This window comes from Balearica regulorum, chromosome 9 (genome assembly GCF_011004875.1).
Source record: "Balearica regulorum gibbericeps isolate bBalReg1 chromosome 9, bBalReg1.pri, whole genome shotgun sequence".
Taxonomy (NCBI): Eukaryota; Metazoa; Chordata; class Aves; order Gruiformes; family Gruidae; genus Balearica; species Balearica regulorum.
In genome coordinates, this window is record NC_046192.1 from 23,724,195 (window position 1) to 23,746,531 (window position 22,337).

At 36.5% G+C, this 22,337-nt stretch overlaps 1 protein-coding gene across 7 annotated transcripts in view; it reads left to right on the plus strand.

Moving 5' to 3' along the window:
* The first annotated feature begins 237 nt into the window (after positions 1 to 237).
* PHC3 (polyhomeotic homolog 3) overlaps positions 238 to 22,337 on the plus strand; it is a 32,425-nt gene continuing 10,325 nt past the window's right edge. Inside the window, exons 1-13 of one of the 7 annotated variants that reach the window (XM_075761578.1) lie at positions 238 to 388; positions 1,158 to 1,316; positions 2,750 to 2,827; positions 4,453 to 4,611; positions 5,838 to 5,936; positions 7,911 to 8,151; positions 9,637 to 10,514; positions 11,870 to 12,020; positions 13,133 to 13,386; positions 14,237 to 14,393; positions 17,591 to 17,705; positions 19,083 to 19,233; positions 19,325 to 19,556. In XM_075761578.1, coding sequence (XP_075617693.1) covers positions 263 to 388; positions 1,158 to 1,316; positions 2,750 to 2,827; positions 4,453 to 4,611; positions 5,838 to 5,936; positions 7,911 to 8,151; positions 9,637 to 10,514; positions 11,870 to 12,020; positions 13,133 to 13,386; positions 14,237 to 14,393; positions 17,591 to 17,705; positions 19,083 to 19,233; positions 19,325 to 19,556 — 2,800 coding nt within the window. In that variant the 5' untranslated portion in view covers positions 238 to 262. Of the gene's footprint in view, positions 389 to 1,157; positions 1,317 to 2,749; positions 2,828 to 4,452; positions 4,612 to 5,837; positions 5,937 to 7,910; positions 8,152 to 9,636; positions 10,515 to 11,869; positions 12,021 to 13,132; positions 13,387 to 14,236; positions 14,394 to 17,590; positions 17,706 to 19,082; positions 19,234 to 19,301; positions 19,557 to 22,337 lie in introns of those variants that run through there. The other 6 variants (XM_075761579.1, XM_075761582.1, XM_075761583.1 and 3 more) reach the window with 6 other exon arrangements.

The window sequence follows — 22,337 nt, forward strand, 5'->3', positions numbered from 1 at the left end:
TGGTCAGCCAGCAGTTTCAGTGCTATGCTGTGGGGAAGAGGGGTGCAGCAGCACTCCTGCGTAGCTTGCTGGAAATCTTGCATGTATGCCTAAATCGGTCACCCATTGCTACTCTTGATGGATCTTAGAAGATTATAACTGCATCTCTCAACAAATCCCATCAAGTAATAGCAAATCTTACAAACTAAACCATTTTAAAATTGCCCATTATTCTATCTGCTTTTATTTCAATTCTGCTAGGCTGGACGAACGCTGCATAGCTATGGAGAATGAACCGAACACAACAACGTGTTCTGCATCTACAACTACTATCACTACCACCTCCACTTCCCGGACACAGCTGCCACAGATATCTGTCTACAGCGGCTCTGACAGGCATGCTGTCCAGGTACTGGGCTATGAAATATTCTTTCCTGTACTGTACAGTGCTCTCAAATACAAGCATTGCACAATACTTTACACAAAATTAACATTCCATTCTTAATTGCTGTCTTCTTTCTCAATATCTGACTTACTGGTTTTCAGAAGATACTGTTTACCAAAGAGTATCAGACCACTTAAGTATAGTGCAGGGTACAGGCCTGCCTCCCAAATAAGGGAGGGGGAAATGCTATGCTAGAAAGTTGGGTTTTTTTTCACCATTCCCTAAGGGTATGGGTTATTAACATAAGCCTTTACAAAGCAACACAAAATAAGGCTGTTCGTTTGACCAATGTTGACTACAGAGATCCAGAGGTATCTCTGTGTGTAACTGCTACTTTAAATACAGCTGCCTCTTGCTTTTCTTGAAATTAGGTCTCCTTGAACTCTGTATGGTCCATTCTGTTGGGTTTGATAATTGAATCTCTCTCATGCTATCCTGGTCTTTCAAAAAGCGGAACATTATGTAGGACTTGTTGACAAGAACCTAAGAGGCTTGGATGTTGTGTTATGCTGTATTGTCAGCTGATTGTCAGGCTTTCCTTGAAAACATGAATATATTTTTTGGCTATATTCTGTGACTTGGTTGAGAACAGTGATGGAGCAAGTTCAGTATTACATAATTGGTGTGAAAAGAATTTATTTGGGTTTATATCCTTGTAAAGGTAAACTTCAACATCATGTCAGCATGGTGTGTACTTTGTAATTGTAATTAATTACCTACTGATTCATCACAGGTTATTCAGCAGGCCTTGCATCGTCCTCCTAGCTCAGCTGCTCAGTACCTCCAGCAGATGTATGCAGCCCAACAGCAGCATCTAATGCTGCAGACTGCTGCTTTGCAGCAGCAGCACTTAAGCAGTACCCAATTTCAGAGTCTGGCAACTGTACCACAGGTGAGAGCGAAGATTGCTGAAAAAGAATGGTGTACTACTATCTAGAGTAGGACTACAATTCTAGAGCATTGTCAAACATAATAACAGCTTAAGTGCCTGAGCTTAATGCCTCACAATAATTCATTGTTATATTTTTAACAACTTTGGTATTTTAAATTGTATCTTCCTCCAAACTATTTGGAGGATTTTGTCTGGTGTTACAGATGCTCCAGTAGGCGACCATTCCATGCTTTATTGCATACATTATAATGCATCATGTAAATCATCAAACAGTAATAAAATAAATATTAAAAATAGACTACTTGAATCTTCATCCTATGATTTTCTCTAAAAGTTGATGGGGAAAGCAATGAATAGTAATGTGTCTTAGTGGAATCAAATAAAAATAATGAACATCTGGTATCTTAGTGTGTTTTGCCACACATCTGGCTGCATTATAAGTAATCGCAAAATTCAATGTTAACTCTGAGTGTGAAAATGTAGAAAGTAAATGACACTTCATTTCTGAAGCACAACTTTTAACACTAGTGAACATTGGAGGAGACCCATTTTGAAAACTCACACAGTGGAAAGATTTCCTTTGACCTCAGTTGACCTCAGATTGAGAATTGCAGAGATAGGTGGTTGTTAATGATTTTACACATGGAAATGCTAAAACAGTTAAAGACTTGAGGGATATAGCTGTTTGTTGTCAGAACTGGGACTGATTCTTCTATGCTCCTTGCTTTTTCTTCTATACCTTTTCCATTAGTTTATGGTAATATATTGATTTGTCATTTTTTTTGTGTGATGGATTTGTATGTACATATACAGTTACTGAGACAAAGCAAAGAAAATCAGATTGGGGAAGGCTAAGAAGTTTTGGTATGCAGTCTGTTAATACAGAAATCTAAATCACTGTCCCTGTATTCATCTGAAGGGCTGGAATAGCGTAGTGTTACAGACACTAGATGTGCTTACACAAATTATCATTCTAGAATATGTGAGTGTTCTTTACAGCGTTCATAAAGTTTATTTTATTTTTAGAGGATTCTAATCATAATAAAATTTATGATGTGAGATTTAATAATGACAGTTTTTAATGATGTCACATTTTAAGTTCTGAGCACCATAGGTAGTGAGCTGATCTGTTGGCTCCATCAGTAACAGTTTGACAGACTATCTCTGATAGTTTTTGTTCAAGTCTTGATCTGCAAGAATCCAAGTGCCTGAAATTGAGTAGGAATTCAAGGTATTTAGCACCTTGCAGATTGCGTTCCATAGTGCCGAGTACACTTTGCTGAATACTAATTCCACCGAGTAAAGCGTTTTTACTGTTAAGTCAGAGAAAAGGTGATGGTAGAGAGGGATGTTTCTGATGGTTTATGCAATAATATGAACATCACTTAAACACTTTTTGATTTCAATATTTGACACATATTCTTGCTATTTAGGCAAGCCTGTCAGGTGGGAGGCAATGTACTTCCCCCACTGGGAGTGTCACTCAGCAGTCAAGCATGTCGCAGACCTCGGTACGTAACTGAACAAAGCCCTCCATCCATTCTCAACCCCTCTTGATTATTATATAACTACTTGGAAAAAAAAAAAAAAAAAGAAAAGATTTTAGTATTTAAATCTGTGTGGTTAAAATTAGTATTACCAAAACAGTAAATAGAAGTATGACGACTCTGTAGTAAGTGTTGGCTGCGCTTCCAGCATCCACTAGTCATCCTGATGCGTGCTGCCAGCTGCTATCGTTGCTGGCCAATGTTGGAGGCTGGCTTCCCTGGTCCCAGCTCGCTCTTGGTGCTCTGAGGTGCAGCTGCTCACTCCACAAGCATTAGTGACTGTTCAGACCACTGCAGGAGTCACTCCCTGAGCTTTCATCTTTTACGTGATTTCCTATTGGATTTTTCACGTTAGTTTCTTTATTCAGGGCGCTGTTGTAGGTTAAAATCATCGCTCTATGTATCAGTGATTGAAGAGCACCAAATCTAAAGAATCCAAGTCAGTGCTCACATAAACATTTAATCAGTTTAATATATTTATAGCATTCATTCTTTTATTGATGATCATCTTTCATCATGCATCTTCTATGCACTTTCAATTACTTTATCCATATTCTAGTTTTGTGCTGAAGTTTCAGTTATTAGCAGCTCCGTGTTCAGTTCATGCTGTATTTCTTTAAGCGGCATCTCCAGATGTGTAATTTGCACGGTCTCTTATGTACAGTTCTAGAGTTGTATCAAGTAAGACTTTGCTAGTCCTACAGACATCCTGCTTATTAATCATGCCCTCAAGCTGTTCATGACTTCAGTGCATAGCTTCAGTGATTTAACTATATTTTTTTTTAAGCTCTCATAGCATTGCTTTTGCTTACAGTTGTGAGAAGTAAAATCATTCAGTCATTAAATTTAGGAGGAAAAGTCTTTAAAGATGTCTGATGTTAAACTAACAATAATTGGGCTGGGATTTTTCAAGGAAATCTTTTGAGTAAGTGATGAAAAAGAGCTGGGCACTTAACTCTGTTAGACTGGTTAGAAAAAAATTAAAAAAAAAAAAACTAAACCAAAAAACCCCAAACCAAAACCACAACAGCTTTTGTTTGAGAAGATGCTAAAGAGAATCATTGAGGAGCATTTAATGTGAAACTGTAGGAAGTTTTATTCTCCAGTCATTTTTAAATGTGCATATGTAGAATGAGGAATCAAAGTACGTATATAGTGGCACAAAGAAGTGCCACTGATCAGATTGCATAAAAAGTGTTAACAGCAGCTATCAGTCCAGTCTGATAATATAAACATTTAAAGATGCTTAAATATTAAAATTCAGGGTTTTTTTTCTTAAAATATTGCAAGCTCATGCTACATATTCTGTAAATCTATATTTCTACAAGGTATATTTTTCAGATGTCACAATATAATTGTTTGTAATTGTAACTGCTTATTATTATTCACTGTGAAATGGTTGCTTGCAGTTTAAAAATGAAAACATACAATCTTGCCAGAATCCGGTTTTGTGATGATTGGCTCAATATATTTTTTTATATTAGTTCAGAGATTTCAACTGCCCTTGCCATTTTTGTCAAAGGCTTTCTGGCTTTAGACCCTAGGATGAATGAATTTCCATGACAGAAGCAATATTTTTGTTTCCTTAGATTAACCTCTCCACCTCTCCTACACCTGCACAGATAATAAGCCGTTCACAGACCTCCAACACCACCAGCAGCAGTATTACCCAACAGACTATGTTGCTGGGGAGCACCTCTCCAACCCTGAGTGCAAGCCAGGCTCAAATGTATCTACGAGCTCAAATGGTAAGTCTTGATTACAGTTCTTAAGCTTAGTTTTTGTTTGTCCCTGTGTTGTCATCGTCCATCCCCCTCTCCTCCCAAAAAAACCCCTCAACCTTAACCATTTCAGGTATTATTTTATTTCTATAAATTATTTATAAATATTTTTCTTTAGTTTCAGATAGCATTGAGAATTCAGTCATTAATTTGTGAATATGTATCTTCTGAAACACTGTAGACATGAGAAGTAAAAGGATTGCTCTAGGTTAATCCTCTGGCGAACTTTGCTTAAATGTTTTTAGCCTGGTCGTACTACAATTATTAAATTGATCAAAGATGGGAAAAATAGAAAAAGAGCACCTGTCTTTTCTGGCTTTGTAGAAGGGCATACTGGCATCGGTCTATATTCAAGGTAGACTGTTTTCCAATGCACTGGTAACATTCAGAGTTCCAAATCCAGATTAAAATTTTCTTAGATTTAACTAAGATTGTTCTTTGTGTTATTGTCTCTAGAATTCAAGTTAGATACATAGTTTTCATTCCCTTTGGATTCACATGGAACTCATCGGATTCTTGCCATTTCCTGTCAATGTGGCATTTCTATTTCCTAATTGGCAACTTTGAAAAATCTGTTTAGGAAATTTTTATTTTCTTTTTATTTAATACTTTATCTAGTGAGTTTTGTATGACTTGAACCTTACAATCTGTGTGGGATTTCATAGAAATTACTGAAATTGTACGTGAATGCTCAGGTACCAATCAGTTCTTTCTATGATACCTGTTCTTTCTATGACACTTAATTGGCATAGTTAAAGTTCATATAACAGCTCTGCTTCTTAAATAGCATATTGACAGATTGGAAAAATCTAAGTTCTCTTTCTTTAATATGGTAGATATTGGGCTGCTCTCTTGACTCTTTTGTCTTTGTTTCACTCATTTGTAATATTGGAGGGAAAGTCTTTAAAATACTTCTATGAAAGATGGTAGGGGTGTGAAAGATTGTGAAAGATTTTTCTCAATATATAGAGCAAATATTTTACAGTATTCTATTCATTTTACATTATTATCTTTTTACTTAAACTACCATGATAAATTGTTCTTTGAGTAAGTTCATCTAAAAGTGAAAAAGTAAATCTTAGAAGCTGTACATCGCTACATGTAAGTTATGTATTTTTCTTTAAAATATTGCATTTCTTTCACGTATTTTCAAAGTTTCAGTCTGTTACCAGGTATTTTTTCTTGCTTAACAGCTTATTTTTACTCCTGCGACCACTGTGGCTGCTGTTCAGTCTGACATTCCTGTTGTCTCATCATCTCCCTCATCTTCTTGTCAGTCTGCAGCTACTCAGGTGAGCTTGTATAAATTTATTAAAGGTATGTCCAGTAGAGTGGGCCAAAACTGAGAAGAAAGGAGACATTGCGCTTAAGTTTTACTTGCTTGTAAAAACTGCTAATGGGTACTGGTTATATATAACCTCAGTGTCTTCTGTTTGCCATCATCACACATTTAGAGGTGATCATACTGTATGTAAAATTTGGATCATGGATATGACATTTTAGGTTTTCGTAATTAGCTCTCATCTTTATTACCTTGAATAACTTCATATTATCAGCTAAACTTGTATCACCTTTTCACTGCTCAACATATTTGTGTATCATCTGGAAAAACATTTTCTTTAAAAGCCTTTGTTAAATGGACCTTGTTTAGAAACCTTTTAGAAATCCAAGTAAATTATATCAGTTGAATTGATATAATTCTCTGACCTTACATTTGTTAACCCCTTCAGAAGATTCTAATAGATTTGAAAACCTTAAAGATGTGTCACTGTTCTGAGGTAATGGGAAATCATTGCCTTCCCTTTGCTTTTTGAGTAGGTATTTGAGGTGGGCAGAGTTTGCTGGGATCCAACTGTGTTTTTATGCAGGATGTTGTTGAGCAAGCTCACAATGTTAAGTTTGTCGGTTGAGCCTTTGTTGAAAAGATGGACTGCTCCTTCAGGGTTTAGAGAAATGTCTGTCTTTATCATATAGGCAAATCTGAGCAAGTAGGCAATGCCAGTTGATAAGGAAAAAAAATGCATTTAGTTATATACATAAGTGTGTATGTTACACTTAGCCAAGATGTTTGTGAAGGTACAGTATAGTACACAGTATTGTCTTCCATGCAGAAATACCACAAACTCAGCAATTCATCGATGATTAGCAGTGTCTCAATGGCAATGCCTAACATGGCCTCTTAGGTGAACTGACACTTTTCTCCTACTTACTCTTCTTCCCTTCTGCTTTCGTACTTTTTTCTTTTCATACGTGTCCCCCTCATGTGTGATCTGGATGTCTCAGATTAGTTACTGTATCTGTTAAGGTGTGCTGAAGGTTGATTTGTATTCACAGAGATAGTATTGCAGTAAATGCCTTGTGCGTGCCAATAAGGAAACAAATACTGTTGTCTTCAGAACAGGATTTGAATGCATCCAGTGGTAACACACTGAACAGCGAGCAGTAAAATCTCAACTAGCTGTTCATTACACAAATACCAACTGTTGAATGAGGAAGGGGTTATATAATCAAAATAGTGGATGGTAATAATTACTCCTCTTTTTCATGTAATGTATGATGTAAATTAGTGCTACAAGGATAGTCTTTATCCTTGAAAATAAAATTCTGACTCAGCATGTCGGATTGGAAAGTTGGGGTCATGATGTACAGAATCTGGCTGTGATACAACAGATACTAGTGAAAATAATCACTGACTGATTTACATTTCAGAAGGCAAACCTTTTGTTTCATGTGACATTGGAGATTTCACGATGAAAAGGTACACTAATAACGCTGCAGAACTAAAGGGCTCATACATAACATACAGCAGATTCTGGTCCCATTGACTACCCAAGGCTCTGGTTTATGTTAGTGTCTGGAAGCATGCTTAAAGACCACTGTACTTCTGCAACGTCTGTATAAAAATAAAATTGCATTTGCTTAAGATGCTTTGTGTCGTTCACTTTGAAGGCACAATAAAGAAGAAAAAAGGCAAGTTTTAATTCAAATTAATGTAATGAACAATTTGCGTTTCTTTTAAAACTTGAATAGCAAAAACAGACTTTCCTTTATTTTCTTTATCACTGAAGTAATTGAAGATCCCTATTCTTTTCTGAATTTTGTGGCTTGAAAGGTACTTTGGTATGCAGATTTTTAACTTTTTACTTTTTTTGATCACATGGGATAAAGAAACTTTACATAACATTATTTTTCTGCTATTTTTGCCTGGATGTTTGTCATAGATGTTTATATGGTTTGGGTTTTTTCATTTTTTGTTCATTTCCCAGGTTCAGAACTTGACATTGCGCAGTCAAAAGTTGGGTGTATTGTCAGGTTCACAGAATGGCCCACCAAAGAGCAGCAGTCAAACTCAGTCGTTGTCTCTGTGCCCTAATAAACCTGTAACTGGTTCCAAGGGCAGCCAACCAGATCCCTCAGAAAGCAATAGAAAAGGCGAGAGCCCAACTCCAGAGTGTCGGAGTACACCAGTCACACGGACATCAAGCATACATCACTTAATGACACCAGGTAGGATGAAAATGGAGCTATAAGACAGTTATTTTTATTAAAGTTAAATTGTACCTTATGGTTCTGTGAGAGTCTGGTGCTCTCTGGGTTCTTTTAGACATTCCACATGAATAGGATTTAATGTTTAATAGTAAATTTACTTATTTGTTGATATTGGATGTTATGCAGGATTTTGATTTAGCAGAGTGATACAGCAGTGTTCTTAAATCACAATACAGCAATTGCAATACTTGCTTGAATCACAGTACAAACATGATTCTCATTACTGGTCTCTCTATATGCTCATTGTCAGGACATGTCATCCTCAATCTCTGAGAAGCAAACGTGGGCTGAAACGACCTCAAGCCTCTTGTTCTCATCAAAATCTATTTTTTTGGTGGTTCTTTTGTGTGTGTGTCTTGTCTGTGCCATCAGAATGTTCTTATATCAAGTACTTTTATAAACCCTTAGGTAATAGTGCTCCAGAATTTTAGTATTTTGTATTAAGCAATAAATCAAAATAAGCACGGAGTTGGTTAGATAGGCATTTACATTGTGTACAATGTATTTGCGTTTTAGCTTCCTTATTTTTAAAGAGTAAGGGTAGTCTAGACAATTGGTCTGAATTCTGTGGAATTTAGCTTGGCTTAATGGCAGCTTTTAGAGGAGTAAGACTGCAAGGCAGACATTCTTGAGGTATTGAGCCCTCATGCTCTTAGAACTCAGTTCTGTAAGGAAAAAAATCCATGTTCATTAACAGAATAAATAAACCCACCCACCCCAAATTACTGAGTTGTTTCTCAAGGGGAAAAGACAAAGCAAGAGGTTTGCATGTGAAGGAGAATATATGCATGTGTCTGCTGTAAGGAATTACCAGTGAGTCACTGGTTCACTTGAAGGTAGTGTAATATCTCTGGAAGCTGCACTATTTTTACATTAGTACCTTTCAGTTTGTGTGTTCAAGTTCAAATACTTTGAAAGGTTTTAATTCATATGGAACTCTTGGAATTTTTTTTGGTGTCTTAAAATTGTATTGCCTAAAGTTTAACTTAGCAGTTATCAACAAATCCTGTTGATGGTGACATGCTTATCTCTTCCGTTCCAGTCTGTTTCAAGGCAAAGATTAAATCCATTTAAAAGTTGCATGAAATTCTTAAATAAGAGAAGGCTGGATCAGCATTAATCTTAGAACTAGCACCGAAAAGATAAGTTTAGGTACTTTTATATAGAAAGTACATATCTGTGTATATATATATGTAAAATATGTATGTATGTGTTCCTTTATTCATTGCTGCATTTTGTTTTGGAAATTGATACATTCCCCTAATAAATTGTTCTTGTGTACTATATGCTGTCAAAGAAGATATTTCTAAACATAGATCCGGAGGGTTGGAAAAGTTGCACTGATCTTACTTAAAGTAAAACTTCCTTTCTTTTAATATTTTATAATGTTCTCTGGACTTAAAAGAAATAAATACTAATTGTCACTTTTTTCCCCCCTCACAGCTTCATATTCTCCATTGCAACCTCATTCTCTAGTAAAACATCAGCCGATCCCACTTCATTCACCACCTCCAAAGATTTCCCATCATCAGCTGATACTGCAACAGCAGCAGCAAGTCCAGCCAATTGCACTTCAGACTCCTTCGGGTCAGGAGCCCCCTCCATCACAGCACTGTCTACCGCTCCCAAGCCATGGGCTTCCTCCAGGTCCCAGCAGCGTCCAGTCTCATTGCTCACCTATTCACATCCATCCTCCACCTCTAACACTATCTCCTACTCCATCCCAGTCAGCTCAGCAGTCAGTAGTGGTATCCCCTCCACCTTCTCACTCTCCTAGTCAATCACCCACAATAATTATTCACCCTCAAGCTCTTATTCAGTCACAGGCAAACTCCCTCGTCCCAACAGCTCTTCAGCCAGAGCAGGCTGCTTCTCAGCAAACTACCACCAATCCAGTACGACCTATTGCACAGCCACTCAATCTTCCATCGCATCTTCCACTTCCATCTTCCCCCGCTGTACATCTAGGGTCAGTAGATCAGCCCAGCTTAGTTTCCCCAGGCCAACAGCTCATGTCCTCGACACCACACCAGCAATATTCAGCCTTGCAGTCCACACCTATCCCTCTTGCAGCTCCTCCTCAGCTGTCAGCATCTTCAACCCAGATTCAACAACTGCCGTTGCAGTCTGTGCAGCCTTTACAAGTGCAGCCTGAAATTCTGTCCCAGGGCCAGGTTTTGGTTCAAAACACTTTGGTTTCTGAGGAAGAACTTCCTGCTGCAGAAGCTTTGGTCCAGCTGCCATTTCAAACTCTTCCACCACCACAGACTGTTGCAGTAAATCTTCAAGTGCAGCCATCAGTACCAATTGAAACTCCAGTGGTAAGTGGTAATATTGCAGTTCTTTTGTTCTTTATCCTCTGCTTCTCTAAAGAGCTGTAAATCTGGCTCATTGACTTCAGAGGTAGCTGAACCAGGTGCTAGACAGAGGACCAGAAGAAACCTATTGATTACAGAAATTAGCTTAAAACAATAGACATTTTCCTCTGGGTTTTTTTTTTTTTGGCTTTTTGTAATGGATCGTCAGTCAAGAATATCAACCAAAAATCATGAAAGTGCAACTTTTTCACCTAAAATCTTATCTCTTAATGAACTTGCAGCATATCTAAAGTTACAAAAGCAAGTAAATATATGTCAATGCTTATGTCATATATGCAAAGGCATATAGCAGATTATTAAGATAATAGAGTTCTGGATAATTAATTTTGTACTAACATCAAAAAGGTCCTTTTCATAAAAGAGTAGGGGAATTTTTGATGCTGTCTTGGTGTTTGCCATCGCTTCCTTCTAGTTTAGTTTAATGTTAGTATCAGACATCTGCAGTTTGTAACTGAAGGTTTCAGCTTCACTCACGCTGAACCAAAACGGAATAAAACGCTATGCAAATAATGCTGACATTTAGGGTGGCATTGCTAGGGTTTAATGGTAACATGCTAATAAGATTAACATGAGCAAAAGAATCAACAGCTCTTATAGGCTTTTTTTCAGGCTACCAGTGGGTTAAGGAAGAAGGTGTTCTGTTTATTTTTAATCTCTATTAAGAGGGTAATGATAATATCAGCTCTCTAATATTTCATGTAGAAGTTGGGCAAAAGAGTAGAAGCCAGGTTTGCTTTTGGCAAGGTGGTGTTTTACATCCTAATCTGTTAAACTGGCTGTCAGTAATTCATGTAAATTTACTTTAATAGTTTTGAGGAGGATACCTTATAATCTCTTATAAGCACTAATGCTTGATTGTCTCTGTCTACTCATCTGAAATACTCAGTTTGGTTACACTGCTGTATAAGAGAGAACAATTTGCAGACTTGTCATTAATTTATAAAGCTTGCATTTTGCAGAAGTGTTTAAATAGCTAAAAAAGTGTAATTAAAAGTACAGTAAACTATAAAGATGAGACATTGAAAAAGTCAAGTTCTCTGATCTGTTTGATACGAGAGCTGTGCCTCTTTATATTTTGCTATTTGTAACAAAATACCTTAATTTTACTTCCATAGATATTGTGATGTCCCTAGAGTTCATCATTCTGTATGCAGTCTGGAAACTAATATTTTATTTGGAGATTAGCATATTTTAACATTTTAACTGGTAATTTATTTTAAAAACTGTATTTATGCAACTCTTTTAAGGTATTAAGATAGAATGGAAATGTCTCTAAAGCAATAGTTTGTTGGATGCAGATTTACCAAATGGAGAATGTATGTGAAGACGACATGCCCGAGGAATCAGATTGTGTCCATATGGCTAGAACACCTACGCCACCCACTCTGTCTCCACCAGCCATAACCTTGGGGAATGGAGAGGCACTTAATTCAGAAGATCCTTTGTCAGGTGGGACCAAATGTCAAACTGCGGTAGCTGTTTTGCTTGGAAACTCCTACTAGTTATCGGTGTTTTAAAATAAAAATCTGCGATCTTGATCTTTTGTATAATGTAGTGGTATCATTTTTTAAGTAACAGAAACTATATGAAATATATTAGAAATCCATGTGATAGAATGATTCAGTCCCAAAGGTGTAGCTTATATATGTGTTTGCATAACATGTAACATGGAAAATGCTTATTTGAGATCTTTAGCATATACTTTTATATTAAAATCTTAAGAGGAGTGTCAATCTCCAGTTAATCTTTAAGTGATAGCTGTGTGATACAAGCAAAATATTCTGGCTGATCTGGTGTGAAGATTGATTTTGCAGAATCAGGGTCAGCAATCGGAAGTTGCTGTTGAAATGATTGACTACCTTGTATGATTCTTTTTGGCACCTTTTTTTTTATATGCCACAGTAAGGAGCTGTTCTAATGCAAAAACTACCAATGAAAATTTTTCTTTTTCAGTGAATTGTAAGATATACGTGCCTGTATCGATTCTTGTCCTGCAAACTAATGTAACTTCCCTGATGTGCTAAATGTACAAATATATACTCTCTTTACATATAGTGTATATATATATATGCTATACATATAACTGGGTGCTTAGTGGCTTGATGTTGTGTATATAGTTGTGACCTTGCAGGTTACTGAGGCTCAAAGCATCCCTGAAAATAAATTCTCTCTTTAGAAATACCTCAGCTGCTCAGTCCTGAGAATCCAATGTTTGAATATACTGGTTTCTGATCCTGCTCTAGCAGGAGGGTTGGACTACGTGATTTCTAGAGGTCCCTTCCAACCCCTACCAATCTGTGAATTAATGGCCAATAATGCTTGTAGTTAGTAGGTACTGAGTAAAGGAAAATGTTTACATGAGAACTGTTTGTTTGTGGAATAGTCTGTCAAGGAAAACCATCTTGTTTTCAAGGTAAAAATCTGTAAACCATAGGGAAAAGCCTGTGTTACAGGATGATGGGTGCAGAGATGGGTGTGTTTATCACCTCTTATTTCTAGAATTCTGAGCCAATGGTTGGACATAAGTGATCAAAAAAATAACGTACTCTTATTTTTTTCAGAACATGGGGGACTACCTTCAGTGACATCATCAGTCAGTGCCTCAGTAATTAAATCCCCGTCTGATCCTTCACATGCATCTATTCCACCACCACCTCTTTTGCTTCCAGCAGCAACAACAAGGAGCAACAGCGTATCAATGCCCAATAGCATTCCTAGCCTAGAAAATAAACCTCCACAGGCTATCGTTAAACCACAGATCCTGACCCACGTTATTGAAGGCTTTGTGATTCAGGAGGGGTTAGAGCCATTCCCTGTAAGTGTAAAAGTTGATATGAATTTTTTACTACTAATATTTGAAACAAACTGTTTTTAAGAATGATATTATTTGTGGCTAGTAGCTATTTAGGTCTTGAATAATTTTTCAGATGTTGGTTTTAACCTTTTTCCCGCTGATTGGTAACCTGTTTCTTACAGTATTCACTATACTTGTATAGTGTTTGTATTGGTTTATGTATATAATCAGAATGCATGCTACTGTTGGGCTTGCCAGTATCACTGGACGACAAGATACTAAATGAAAACAGAGACAGTTGAATAGATAGTCTATATCCAGAGATAACTAGAGAGTGATTTTAGGCTATCATTTGCATTAACTTTGTTTTACATTTGTCTGTCTTTTAGATACCTCAGTTTAAGTGATACCTTAATTTAAACCTCTGAGATGAATCTGTGTTAAAATTCTAAAATGTTAAAATTTTGTTGTTTAAAGCACTGGCAAGCCCCTTATTGAGCTTGGTGTGATTAGTACTGTGCCTGGTAAGAATTACTGTTGAAAATTTTAAATCTGCAAATGGACAGTTTAAAACCTATGAGCCTGCCTTATTTACTAATTTAATGTGTCTTTCATTTTCCCATTCCTTCATTTCTCTAGATATAATGTGTTTCTTCCTTTGTTAAAAGTAATTGCAAACTCTGCAGAGCAGGAGTGAGTGTTTGTATTTGTTTGAGAAATGGTATTTAGAGCTTTGGTGCTATGTAATAAGGATTCATTGATATAGAATAGAAACTGTTTCTAGTCTCAGTTACAGCTGCTAAGTTGCAAATACTATTTTCAATTATTCATTGTTCAGTTGATCACTGTTGTTTTGCTTTTATTGCCATAGGTAAGTCGTTCATCTTTGCTGGTAGAACAGCCTGCAGAAAAAAGATTGCTAATGGAGGGTCAAATCATGAGCGTTGTGTGTGTTGAATCAGACTTGCAGAATACAAAACATGCAGACAACTCATCGGACACAGAGATAGAGGATATGATGGCAGAAGGTTTGTGTGATTTATATCCATTACTGCTTATAAGTGTATTGGGTCAGACCCAGGATTGCAGACAATTTAAAAAAATCTGCTTTAGAAAGCATTCTGAATTCAAGAAGAGTATTTGTTGGTCATGAAGTCAAGTAAACATGTTAGAGTTTTTGCTTAAGGCTTTACCACTCAGGCAATTTACTTGACCACTCAGGCAATATGTTTCTCTGCTTAAAAATAAGAGTCTATTTTTACTTGTAGCACTGATTTTTAGTAGTAGCTGGTTTAGCTTGGAAGCATGTCACTGAAAGGAAATATCGATGGATTGCAGTCCTCCTACATGTTGAGATAACATCTGTGCAAAGGAGTCAGAAACTGTGGAAACATAAAACAGGATTTCCTAAATTATGGCTGATTATGTGATTGCATTTACTAGTGTATCTCAGTATCATCCAGAGCCGCCCTTCACTTTGCAGTAACAGCCTAGTTTAGGCAGTGGCAGGTATCTGAAGTGCTTTGCTTTGTAACTGTAACTTTGGTTTGATTATGTTGTAATTGTTGTCTACATATTAAAATGAAGAAACAATTTTTAGAGTCCATTTTTTTAATATATTACACACTATTCTACCGTAAACTAATTTGAGGCCCATACCTTATTCATCACAAACCTTCACATAGGCATGGCAGACTAAATTTTAGAAGGCAAGCATCTGGCACATTAATAGTGGAGGCTTGCAGTGTGACTGGAAGTTTTCTAAACCTTTGTTTCATTTAATTTAAATTTGCTGTTATTTTTTTTTTATCGTCCCCCAGTGAGGGCTTCCATTTAGCCAGCTCTTTGAGAGGGAAGTCCAGTGATATGAAAGCATCAGGCACAAGAGGCGTTAAAAAAAAAAGTCATCTGGTAAATTTTGTGACTTGTTTGACATTTTTTGGTTATTTTACAGCTCAATGGAGCTACTACTTTTCTACACACAAAATGAGACTTGTAAATCTCTTAGCTCATGACTGTGCTTAGTAAATTGTTTAGTAAATTGGTATTAAACTTGCTTTCTTGATCAAGAGTACAGGGTTTTTTAAATAACTTGTTTCACCCAATGTATTTCAAACAAAAGAAACTTTTTGCTGTCTGATATATCTTCTAGCATGTTTGAAGCTCTGTTTGTAATTGTTAGTTTGCCTTTAATGTGTTACAGTGGATCTTAATTCAGTTTTCTTTTCAATAGCATTCCCTAAGAACTTTTCAGTATTAACACTATGTTGTTTCTCAGATTTCAAACAGCTTGTCTGTTGTCTTACAGAATTACTCAAACATTCATGGTTTTTTGTTTTTAGTTATTGTTCCTGACAGCTGGTGTTAGATTTATGTACACAATTTGCACCTACTCTTTAGATGAGCTAGTAGGAAACATCCAGCATTGAGACACATCCGTGTATGTGGAAATTGAGCAAAGGAGATTTTCTGATACTAACCCAGGATATGATTGCATGTATGGTAGAAACACCTGATATGCAAAATAAAAGGCTCTTAGCACCAGTTTTCGCTTCACTCTGTCACTGTTTTCCACATAGCATGACCTGGATTGGGAGTGAGGGATTTTGGGGGGTTTTTGGGTTTTGTTTTGTTGTTTGGCATTTTTGTTTTGTTTTGTTGTTTTTTTGGTTTTTTTTGAGAGAGAGTGTGATTTATTTGAAGGATGCATCTCTGGTGTTTAACTTCAGTTGCAAGGTTGAATCAGATTTGGTATGTTTCTGATTTCCAGTTTTTACTTCCTGTGTGATACCAACTTATTAAGTTGGAGACTTGCAACATGGTAATTTCCAGTGTGACACTGCTGAAGGATTTGTCGACTTCAGTTATGTCTTTGAGTCCTGATATGTGAGATGTGATTCACGTAGCCTTTTAGGTATTTTCAGCTCTTTGCTGCACTAGTGCTTTTTTGTACCTTGTTGGTACAATAGCGTTAGCAAGCAGTTTAGTCAGTTAACAGCACTATAACAGACTGCTGCGGATTCATAGTTAAAATCTTTCAATTAAACTTTCATCCCTGCATTTGCATTAGCTGTCATCAGAGCTTTTAACAAAGAGTTTAGAACAAAAAGCTAGTTTGCAATTTTTGCAACTAAGTATGTAGAATTAAAAGTATGAACGTTGGAAGGTGAATAACAAGAGGCAAAGTATATGAAACAGTGACTCAGGTAAATTAGAAATGGGAGAAATGAATGTTTAGTCTTCTGAATTTTTGAGCAATGTATTTTGTCTGTGAGTGCAGCCATGTGGCATGCAGTTCTTTTACTTAACCTGAACGACTACAAAATGTTACATTTCAGTTTGTGCCAGTTTCTCTCCTTCATTTCCTATGATGCGTTTCACAGATGGTACATGGGATGGGGTTGTTTTTTTTTCCATGCCAGAAGTTAAGTTAGTTTGCCGATACGGTGGCATTATTCTAAAGTATGTGCAAACCATGCTCCACTCACAAAATACGCTTCCAGCAGAAGAGGACATGGACATTCACCATGTGACAGATGTGCTGCCTTGTTGCCTTGTACTGCCTTCTTTTGGGCTTTTTTACTTTTTCTGTCATTTATGCTTCTCTCAGCTGGTGTTTGAGTTCTTCATAAGGAGCAGGAAAAGTGCCTCCTCATCTCACCAATAATAGAAAAATACTCCGTAACAGTAGCCTGTAAATCAGTAGATGCTATAGTCCTTTCTTATACACAGCTTATCTTTTTCATAAATAAGATTCAACGTTTTACTGGCTTTCACAAGTCCCTTTGGTTATAGTAGCTGCTTATTCACAGAAAGTATTTTAAAAGGTTAATGCATTATGTCATTACAGGAGAGCTTGAATTTAGACCATGGAATGCCTGGTTCTCTTAATGAACTCTTTATAAGTGATTCACCAGGACTAGAATACTTCTTTTTAATTGTTCCGCTAAGTTTAAGGGCACTTGCTCACGAATGGCTTGAAATTTAACAAAAAAGCTGATTAAATTCATTAAATAATTGAAGGTTCAGTAAGGTTCAGTTTGCTCAAGATCTTTTCTGTAGAGAGTGAAATCTATAACTTGCTTAGCTTTGCATAATTTTCTGTTAATCAAAGTATTTGATTGAATGTGTTAGATATTTGAAAATCTTCTACCTGAGATGAGAAAGTTGAACATAATTTTGTGTCATTGAACCTGACTTCTTTATGCCTCACTCCTTTCTTTAGAGGGACTGGATGAAATTGACAATGATCTTTTGAAGTGTGAATTTTGTGGAAAAATGGGATATTCTAACAAGTTTCTACGGTCAAAAAGATTCTGCTCCACATCCTGTGCTAAAAGGTACTCTGTCTAGCTATTGCTGGTTATTATCTGGTTAATGGAATAGCACCCAAATAGTATCTGAAGTTGAAAAATAAACAGTAAACCATGACCCAGATTTGCAGAGTATGTGGGTACAAAGGACTATGGTAGATTGTTTGTCTTGTTCAAATTTATTATAAAGGGAATTACAGTAAAATTGTGGACCTCTTTCCAGAGGGTGCTGTGAATGCTGTTGGGCTTAGGGGAGGGTGATGGGTACCACGGAAGAGAAATCCATTAAGGGTTACTAAGTGTTTGGAAATTGGTGCAAAGGTTTATGGGCCGCAAATCATTATGTATTTCTCATATTCCCCTTGATGTTGGGTAATGTCAGAGAAAGAATGCTGGGCTAGGTGGGCTTTCTTACGGTTTTGTGTGATGCTAGGGGAAAGAAACCCACTGAATTTATCTTGGCATAATTGAAATGCTGCATAGACAAAAAAACATTGTTAAATGTTTCTAGTAACAGTGTAAAAATTCTTTATTTGCATAGAGTAAAATAGAAATATTCATAAAAAGAAATAATTTAGTGTTTTCTAAAGCTTCTCCTTTCTTGAAAATAATAAGTGATGCCATTTGCTTGTAAATGGTTGGTGGAGAAAAATGGCTGGTTTCTGTTTCTCTTTGAATTTAGAATGCTGCTTTGATTTTGTTTTAGTTAAAAGAGGAAGAATTCATAGTCTATCTGAATATAAAACCTTCCATCATTACAGGAAAATTTATATTTAATCCCAGATGTTTTAGAAATAGGGAATAGTTTCCCATTTCTAATCACCACTTATTTCTTTTTTTTTTTGTATCGGTGTGCCCAGAGACCACCTTTCTCTTACGTCTGCTACTTTTTTAACCCCCCATGTAAGACCTTCCCATTTTAAGTAGTGGGAATTTATATTTCTGATTTGGTACTTGTTGGGACACTACCAGCAAAATAATCTTAAAAAGGGATTTGGCCTCTTAATCTTAAAATGGGATTTTTTGCCTCCGTCCTTTGCCTGGGTATCAGCTAGATAGAGAAAATGGAAGCAAAAGATACAATGTAACTTGGCGCTTTTAGCGGCCATTTCAAAGAAGTAGGATTGGACTATGTGATAAAATGCAAAGGTATTTCTATCATGGAAAATGTTAAGGAATGGGCAAGACTGACATCTTCCAGGGATGATCTAGATGTACTTGATCTTGCATCAAGGCAAGGGGTTTGAGTAAATGGCCTTTGAGATACCTTTCTCTTGTATTTCTGGCAGCTGTTGTTGTCTTTAATTAGGCAGCATTCCTACAACACTGTAATTTTATGGTTACTTGATTGAATTCAGTCCAAAATACTATTAGTGCATTATTGAATATATCTTACTTCTTTAGGCACAGCCTTAGTTGCACTAAGAAATTTGGGCTGTTTACATCAGACAAGACCAGTCGTTGGAATCGGAAATCAGATAGCCAAAGTCTTGGGCGACGCGGGCGTCGACCGAGTGGCCCTGATGGGGCATCACGAGATCATTTTCTTAGACAGGTCTGTGGAATATTTGCTTAAAACTATGGCATTATTTTGGGAATTACAAATAAAATATAATACTGTAGTGTATTTGTACTGCATTTTCCAGCTTCCAATTACTTATCCATCTGCAGAAGAAGATATGGCTTCTCATGACGATGCTGTTCCAGCTGCCATGACCACCCGTCTGCGAAGACAGAGTGAAAGAGAGCGGGAACGTGAACTTAGGGAACTAAGAATTAGGAAAATGCCGGAGAGCATTGACTTGTTACCAGTGGTGCAAGCTGACCCGTCAGTATGGACTGTTGATGAAGTTTGGGCCTTTATACATTCTTTGCCTGGTATGTAAAGTGCAATAACTTGTTCCTTTTTTTAACAGTAAAGTTCCTTTTTAGCATCAGTGTGAGGAGGAGGTGGTGTGGTAACAGCACTGTTGTACTCCTTAGAAACTGGAGTGTGATTTTGTTTCCTCTTGCTTGTTCCTTCAGCACAAATCCCTTGCTGACAGAACTAGTCCCACTTCTGCTGTTGCATCCCAGCTGATAGAGATTAGAGCTGTTACTCCCTTCAGTCTGACCTCTCTCAAGAGGTCAGTGGAGAGATCAGACACACTTTCTCCCTTTCACAGTCCTTTTTTCTCTTCTTTACTTGCTGCTTTTTCTACTGAAAAAGCAAGAGTTATTTCCCTTTATACAAGTGAAAAATTTGAAAGGTCTATTCTGATACAAGTCATTAAAAAAGAATAAGCAGGTTTCTTCTACAAAGCTAAACTTTGTTTTGCATAGCTTTGCTTAGTAACTGACATGCAGAGAACTTCTGCATATAGACTTTGCATACTGGTAGACACAGTCTGTTCTTAGAAAAAAATAATCTTGTTTCTCCTTATTTACAAACCTTTTCTTTAGCTTAATATTCACAGTTACCTTTATATCATCTTTAGGTTATTTGACATTTATTTATCATTTCCTAACTATCACAAGCTTTAAAGTTTCACTCCCTATTCTTTCCCAAGGATCAGATACTGCCATCCTTGGTAGCAAGGCAGGTCTCCATAATAGCAGTCATACACGAATTTTTGTTGCTTACCCATGTAACTCACATGTCAAAGCATTGAAACCCAGGTTAAGTTTATTCCCAATTTTCTAGTTTTTCTGGTATGCTAAACCATTTTTCTGTGTATCCCATTAGCTAGTAACCTGTAAGGAATGTATCTTCATTGCTAAGTCATACACATGAGTTATGACAGATCTTTTATAAGATAGGTCAGGCGAAGAATTGAGTAAGGGATGTCTTAAATCAGTAAAAGTCATCTTTGAAGTACCTTTCTTCTAATAGTTTATAACTTGCAATTAGGTTACATTATCTGCTTCTGGGAACCTGCAGTGATGTCTCTAAGAACAAGCAAAGCTCCTTTGGTGTAAGACATGGTCATTCCTGTTCCTGTACTTCAGCTGTGGTACTGGAACAAATCTATATTGCTGCTGGTTTGAGTTGCTGTGTTTATAGATTGGAGCCTCTAGTTAATTCAATAACTTCCTGATTCTAGGTTCTGCAAAAGAATAAACAATAGTTCCTGTCCTAGTAAACTTAAAAGTACCACGTAAGCATAATTCACTTGCAAGTATGAGAACAAAATTATTATTCTTAAAATGCGGTTTCTGTTTTGAACCATTACTTTTGGAATATTTCACCAGCTGCTGGATCTGGGTGGTTTTTGTATTCTGTAAACAAGATAATCATTGACTTTAAACAAACTTTATATTTATCTGTACTTAATGAAGATTTATTATAATTACTCATTCTCATCCATATTAAGGCCTACTTTCTCAAATACTTTTTAAAAAAAAGTTCAATAGGTATTTAAAATCACATTCACAACCTACCAGAATTTTTATTCTTAACATAGCTACATTCATGTTTCGGGCAATTTTAGGGTTATTCTGTTCAATATATTCTCAAGCCACTCTCTTGAAAAAATATTTTTTCATATGCTGTCGGAGTTGAATAACACAAAAAATAATATAATTGACTTTCATTATGCTGTTTTGCAATACATCATCGGTGCAGTCCATGCAGACCATCTGCCATGTTGTAGGAGACAGTGATTTGTCAGCTTTTCATAAACATTAGGGACATCCATTTTGCTTTACAGCTTTCTCCAGAGTCTGTAAGCTCAGATCTAACTCTGGGGTCAAGTGTCCTTGTCAGGCTTTTCCTGAATTCCTCAGGAGTCTTTTGGAGAAAAGAAGGTAGGACACTTCTACTGTTACTTATTTCTTCTGAGGGGAAGAGACAGCAACAGTTTAAGCCCCAGCGTAAGCCCCAGCAGAGTTGTTCCTCCTTTCTTCAGTTGCCAAATTAATGGCAACTCCTCCTTTCTTTCTTCAGTTGCCAGATTATTAGTGGCTATATAAATACTGTTTGTGACAAACTAATTTGTTTTCTCCAAAAGATACCACTCTAATTTCTTGTTACAATAAATTATGCCCAAGAACTGGGAGTTTATCTTGTATTAAGTTTTAAATGCTATGGAAAATAATCCTTAGTTCTGATTAAATGTTAGTCAGCTGCTACAGAGTAACTGTTTTACTTTTGGGATTGTAGTTTATACAGTTGCAACCTGACACATTTAGAGGTGTAGTCAGAGGCTACAATAAAATTCCATAAGACCTTCTCTTCTCAAATTATCTTTTAATTGTTCCCTTAATGAAATGGCACCTAGTTGTTGCATGAAGTCTGTTTAACAAATTAAGAAAACAAATCATACTTTATTCTTTGTGAAAAACTAACCTTTTCTAACCTTGAATGTTACAACCACTACATAGTAATAATCCAAATGAATGAAGGTTTTGATGTTGATACTTCCTTCCACGTTTCTTTTCATCTCTTACACACTTGTAAATCCATCAGGAAATTGGACTATCCTTTATAGAATTTAAATCTGAACACACAAGAGGACACTAAATCAGTTAATTGCTCTCATCTGGGGTGGAAAAGGAGTTCTTCACAATATTTTCACATCTCTGTAATAGTATACTTTCAGAACAGGGGAAAATACAAAAATGCAAAAAAAAAATCTGTGTTGTGGTTTAACCCTGCAGGCAGCCAAACACTCCACAGCT